The 6730-nt window shown below is 52.9% G+C and overlaps 1 protein-coding gene across 1 annotated transcript in view; it reads right to left on the reverse strand.

The window, feature by feature from the left end:
- IGFN1 (immunoglobulin-like and fibronectin type III domain containing 1) overlaps positions 1-6730 on the reverse strand; it is a 37421-nt gene that overhangs the window by 17075 nt on the left and 13616 nt on the right. The window contains exons 10-11 of the mRNA XM_011990608.1: positions 4083-4355; positions 16-3322 (exon numbers count right to left, since the gene is read on the reverse strand). Of these exons, the coding sequence (XP_011845998.1) occupies positions 16-3322; positions 4083-4355 (3580 nt within the window). The remainder of the gene's footprint in view (positions 1-15; positions 3323-4082; positions 4356-6730) is intronic.

Consider the following 6730-nt stretch of genomic DNA (forward strand, 5'->3'; position numbering starts at 1 on the left):
GCCTCATCCACTGACCCCATTTCCCCAGAACCCCCTAAACCATCCCTAAAACCAAAACCTGCCTTACTCCCTGAACCCACTCCCTCAGAAACCCCTAAATCTTTCCTAGAGCCTGCCTCATCAATTAACCCCATTTTCCCAGAACCCCTTAAACCACCCCTGTAACCTGCCTTGCTCCCTGAATCCATTCCCTCAGGAGCTCCCAAATTTTTCCTATAACCTGCCTCATCCATTGACCTCATTTCTCCAGAACCCCTTAAGCCATCGCTATAAACTGCTTTGCTCCCTGTGCCCATTCCCTCAGGAGCCCCCACATCCTCCCTATAACTCGACCCCATTTCCCCATAACCTCCAGTCCCATTCCTATGACCTGGTTCATCCACTGACCCCATCTCCCCAGGACCCCTTAAGCCACCCCTATAATCTGCACCCATTCCCTCAGGAACCCCCAAATCTTTCCTATAATCTGCTTCATCCATTGGCCCCATTTCCCTGGAACCCTTTAAACCACCCCTATAATCTGCCTTGCTCCCTGAACTTATTCCTTCAGGAGCCCCTAAATCTTTCCTATAATCTGCTTCATCCATTGACCCCATTGCCCCAGAACCCCCTACACCATCCCTATAAGCAGCCTTGCTCCCCGAACCCATATTCTCAGGAGTCCCCAAATCTTCCCTGTAACCTTCCTTATCCACTGACCCCATTTCCCCCGAACTCCCAATACCCTTCCTACAACCCAGCCCATCTGCTGATCCCATTCCTTGGAGGTCCCCTGACCTCTCTCTAAAGGCTGCCTCACCCCCTGGTCCTGTACTCCTAGGCCCAAGGCCCCTTGACCCTCCTCCATAGGCTGTTCTGACCCCAGTTCCCTGAGGCCCTGGAAGTTCTGATCCATCCTCATAACCCAGCACATTGCCAGCCCCATAAGCCCACTGGCTCTCAGAAGCAGCCCCAGTGTGAGGTGCGAGTGCCTCAGGGTGCCTGGTATCATTCCTGTAACCAGCTCCAGCTCCAGAGGCCCTAGCACCAGGGCATCTTGTCCCATCCCCCTCACCCACTTTGCTCCCTGCCCTCAGAGACCCTGGTTCCATGGCTTCTGGACCCCCAGAGCCATCTTCATAGCCTCCTTCTCCAAAGGCCTCCAGGGCCTCTGAGGCTCTGAAGCCAGTCTGACTCCAAGGCCTTATTCTTCCAGAGCTCTCTGGTTCTGCTTCCACACATCCCATTCCAACAGTCTCCACTACTCCAGGGGCCTTGAGACCACCTCTACCCGCAGACCCCATCATCTCAGGACTCCCTAGGCTGCCATCTGAATGGTGCCCTCCCCTAGGGCCCATGCTGCCCTGGCGTGCAGAGGCCCAATTCCTGATGTCATCCACGGGTGCTCCATCAGATGGACCACCTGAGCCATTCTTAAGACTGGCAACTCTCCCAGACCCTCCTCCTGCAGGGCCAGAATCTTCGTTTCCTGACCACACTCCACCAGGCACCCCAGAGCCATTCCTGTATGCACCCCCTTCCTCAGACTCCATTCCCGCAGGTGCCCTAGGGGAAACTCTACAACCAGCACCATGGCCAGACCCCATTTCTCCTGGAACCCCTGAGCCATAGCTGTAACCAGCCCCGCTTTTAGGGCCTATTCCCCTAGAATATCCTAAGCCACCCTCGTACCTAGATTCCATTCTCCCAGGACCTTCCAAGTCATCCTTATAGCCTCTGGGTCCTTTTACTCTGGAGCTCCCTGACCCATTCCAGAAATCTGGTTCAGACCCTATTGACCCAGGACCTCTTAATCCTTCTGTATCTCCTAGTATCCCCCCAGATCCCTGAGCACCCAGGCCTGGAGACCTACTTAGCCCACAGCTTCTGGCATCCACCCCCTGACCAGACTCTGTCAGTCCAGCCACCTGGGTACCACCCATACCCTCTTGCCCTCCACTGGGTCCCAGCACTCCAGACCCAGTTTTTCTGAGGCTAGATGGTGTGTCATCCCAAGGACTTGTGCCCTTAGATTCTATTCTGCCAACACCCCCTGCTGCTCTGTGACCTGCTGTCCACTCCTGGGAAGACTGGAAGCTTCTGGGGTCATCCCCTATCTCACCTGAGGCCCAAGCTGTTTCCTGGTCATCCTTTCCCCTGAGCTTCTGTAGGCCACCTTCGCAGCCTCTGGGGTCTCCTGGGCCTCCAGGGCCAGTTTTGTAGACACTTCCTCCAACTACAGATTCCCCCCTGCACAGACCATCTGCCTCCTGCAGTGAGTCTTCAGCTTTGATCTCAGGACTCCCATCTCCCAGAAGGAATTTTCTACCACCTGATATTGATGGTTCCTGGAAGTCCTTGCCTCCAAGTGTCTGTCCTAGAAACTCTCCTGACCCCCAGTAGCCCCAGGCTTCCCCATAGTCAGTAGGTCTACCTCCCTGAGAATCCCAGGATTCAGGGCCCATACCTGCCTTGGAGCCAGAACCTCTTCCTCCAGTAAACTCCAGGGTGCCAGGACCTCCCGCCCCATTGCTGTCTCCAGCTTCTCCCAGGCCAGTCCCACTACCCCACACTACTACTCCTCTCCTTCTTTCCCTATTTGGAGCATCCCCTCTGTCCATCTCAGCCAAGCTGTCACCCTGTGAAATCTTTATCTGCTTTCCTCTTGGCCAGGACCCTACAGAATCAGACTCGTAGCCCTGCATGTCACTCTTTCCTCTCCCAGGTCTCAGTTGAGCATCCCACAGTTGCTCCGGGGCGTGCCTATCCAGTTGTCTTCCACTATCCCCTCTGTGCTCCTTTCCTTCCCTGCTGCTCCCCAGTCCTCCAGCCTGAAGCGGACTGGACCCAGCCTCCCAGCCTCCTGCTGTCCTCCAGCATTCATCACCATTGCTGTCTCTGCCACGATCTTGCTGTCGTTTTTCTGGGAGGCCCAACCCTGATTCTGAGCTCTCTCCCTGTAGATAGGGCCTCTCTGCAAGGCTTTCAGCCCAGCCTCCCTCTCTGCCAGATTGACTTTCCCTGGGAAGAGTGACTCCGCTTCCCCCTGCTTCTAGAAAGCCTTCGCCTTCCTGTCCAGGGCCCCAGGCTGAGCCAGCTGCCCCCTTGTCCTCCATCAAGGAGTAGCCATGTCTGCCAAGGCCATCCCTGTCTGGGCTGGCTATGTGCTGGAACCCAGAAGCCATCCCTGCCCCCTCAAGGGAGCCCCCACTGGGGTCCTGCTCTCTGAATTTCTCTCCCTGGCTGTTGATGCTCCCAGACTCTTCTGCTCCTGAGGCCTGGGCTCCTTGCCTCTGTAGCTGGTGGTCAGCACTTGTGGACTGAAGGTCTTTATCCTTCCCAGCTTCAGTGAGTGTTTATTCATATGGAAGATCAGTGCCCACATGGAGAGACAAGAGAAAGTACCAAAACTCCTGTTAAATCCGGCCAAAGCACCTGCCTGAGCCCAACTGCTTGCCTGACCTACGCTTCCCCAGGAGAGAAGCAAGCTGACCACCTGGCAAGGCAGCCAGGGTGTTCCAGGGATGGATGGGTGAATCCCATCACCACCTCCCCCAGTCCCATACCCACAGGCCACCCTGCTACAGGCTTCTTGAGGATTTTGGAGAAAATGCATAAGCCAAAAGTCATTTGTTTATCAAACTGCCGCAGCAGGTGCATGGTTTTTAAAATATCAACTTGCTCTATCACCTGCCTTACTTATGTCCAATTTACACTTTCCTGGGAACATCTTGAACCCAAATTTCAATCCCCAGGGAGGTTTGAGAGTGCGCTCTGGTCTGGTGCAGGGCCTTCTCACCCAGACTGAACCTGGGCCACTGTCCCAAGGCTGCCTAGGACCCTAGAACCATCTGTGCCCCAGAGTAATTCCAAGAGACCCAGTGGAGCAGACACAGCTGAGAAGGGTTGGGTTGGCCATGAAGGTCTGCACAGCAATGGGTGGAGAATAATCTAAGGAGCCTTCCTTATTCTCTCTGAGCAAGGGAATCGTTCCAGAGCAAATGGCTGACCAGAGGAAATCCCACTGCCTCGCCTTCCTCATGCTTCCGCAGCCCCGAGGTCTTCCCTGGAGGCAGAGAAAGACAGAGATGTGAAGCACTCACCTTCAACCACCAGCCAGGCGCTGGAAGTGTACAGCCCAGTGCCCAGCGAGTAGGGGCCCATGTCTGAGAAACGGGCGCCCCTCACCACCAGCCGGTGGGTCAGCCCGTCGGGGGACACAAACACTTCATATTTGTCACTGGGGTGGAGTAGCCGGTGCCGGAAATGCCAGGCTGCACTAGGGCAGGGGCTGGAGAAGGTACATTCGAAGACTGCGTCACCGTGCTCCTCACAGTGGGTCTCCGCCAGTGGGACCACCACTCTTGGGGGTATGGCTGCCAGGGAAGCAGGAATGGGGATATCAGCTTGATGGTATGACACAGTGTGACCTGAGGCGGCAAGGCTGGCCGTTCAGAAATCCTGGCTTAGACCAGCTCAGCCACAAACTCCCTGTGTTACCTGGGATAGGTCGCCTCTGGACCTCAGGTATCAATTTACCCTACATAAAATGAGGGGTTAGAATTATGAGCAATGAGGCTTATTTTCAGCTCTAGGATTCCATACTTCTAAACCCAAAAGTTCTATTTGGGGACAAGGTGGATGCATGAAGAAAACCACTATGCTAAGAGCCAGTACTTTATCTTATTCATCCTTTATCTTATTCATCCAAGTAATAATTGCTTACCCCCAGGTAAGTATTATTAATTTCTTCTTACAGGTGAGAAAACTGAGGCTTAAAAAGTTAAATAACTTGCTCCAGTCTTATGCAGTTAAGAGAAACCAAGATTCACACCAGGGTCTGGCTGACTCCCAAACCTGCACTCCTTTTCCCAAACTGCACTGTTTTCAGGCTCCTCAAAGTCCCATCTGGGCACCTCCCCACTGCTGGGACACATAACCCCCTTTTCTCTCCCCCAACCTCGATTTAGCCATGTTCTTAGGACATGCTCCCTTCCCCAGGCCTCTCCTTGTCCTTTCAAGAACCCCCTTGAGCTGGCAGGTTGCTCTGAGAGTGATGTGGACACAGGTACTCATGGGGATGGCACAGAGTTTGATGAAGGAGGAGTGGCAGTTCCTAGATAGGGAAGGAATACAGGAAGCAGAAAAGCAAAGGTCTGTATGGAGCACGAGGATGCCTAACCCAGAGATTCTTGCTAGGGCTTTGTGGGAGATGAGGACATGCAACAGAAAGGAGTTCTAGAGGCTATGCAATTAGTCCGGATCTGATCTGAAAATAATTGGTGGCTGCAGAAGGTCTGAGCAGAGGCATGACACATATGTTCTGTGTCTGTGACGGTAATTCAGTAGAACCCAGCTCAGCCCCAGGAGAGATAACTTGCACCGAGGCTTTGGAAAACAGAAAGCATCAAAATTTGGCCATCTAGGTATGTGTCCGTCTCCCAATTGTCTTTGCAGCTGGGGCCACATCACATTTACCCCCCGATACACACATTGCACCAACATGGACTCCACTTCTCACAGATCTCCCCGACTCCAACTTCGGCAGTGTAGACCACTCACCACTGGCCTCCAGTTCTGTGGAGAAGACCACAGCATCCTCCACCTTGACCTGGTAAATGCCAGAGTCCTCAGGCCTCAAGTCTTGGATCTGGAACTCATAACGCTTTCCCAGCCGGCGCAGACAGTGCTTGGTCTGGTTGTTGAAGCCATAGGGGATCATCTCACCATCCTAAGGCCAGAAAACGAAGAGGAGGCGGGCCTCAGCGGGTCCTCAGTGCTTCCTGCCCCAGTCCCATTCTGGCTATAACCAGCAGTTTTCTCCCACAGGCCCAATCACCAGACAACAGATTCCTGGAACCACAGAGGAGCTGGGATGGGGTGGACAGCAGGGCCTGGAGGACATGGGAACAGGGATTCTGAGCTGGATGGGAATCCATGCTCTAGGAATGTCCATGGAGTGAAAAGTCTACAAGTGTTATACAAAGGGGCACCTGAAGTTGCTGACATTCCAGCTCAGGCTATGAGTAGAGTTACTCCCCAGCAGCCCTGCGAGGATAGCAGGGGAGGCTGGACATGACACCAATGGCCCACGGGCCCTAGCTCAACTTATTCACCAACAGGAACTTGCAGAGAATACCATCAGATATCCATAAGGCTCTACAAACCCAGTAATCTATATGCATACCTACTTTAAGCCCTAGATAGGTTTGCTACTTGCTGAATATTAACAACAGCTAATACTTATTAGGGGCCCACTGTGTGCCAGGCACTGTTTTAGGTACTTAGGACACATCAATGCCTAAAAAAAGATTCCTGCTCTCACTAGCTAAAATCCTATGGGAGAAAAATATAAATGATAAATGTCATAAATAAGTAAATAATTTATGTTAGAAAGAAATAGAACTGGCCGGGCGTGATGGCTCATGCATGTAATCCTAGCACTTTGGGAGGCTGAGGCAGGTGAATCACTTGAGGTCAGGAGTTCAAGACCAGCCTGGAAAACATGGTGAAACCCCATCTGTACTGAAAATATGAAAAATTAGCTGGGTGTGGTGGCAAACACCTGTAATCCCAGCTACTCGGGAGTCCGAGGCAGGAGAATTGATTGAACCTGGGAGGGAGAGGTTTCAGTGAGCTGAGATTGCACCACTGCACTCCAGCCTGGGCAACAGAGTAAGACCCTGTAGAAGGAAAGAAAGAGAGAGAAAGAGAGGGAAGAAGGAAAGAAAGAAAGAAAGAAAGAAAGAAA

Source organism: Mandrillus leucophaeus, unplaced genomic scaffold (assembly GCF_000951045.1).
Source record: "Mandrillus leucophaeus isolate KB7577 unplaced genomic scaffold, Mleu.le_1.0 Scaffold38, whole genome shotgun sequence".
Classification (NCBI taxonomy): Eukaryota; Metazoa; Chordata; class Mammalia; order Primates; family Cercopithecidae; genus Mandrillus; species Mandrillus leucophaeus.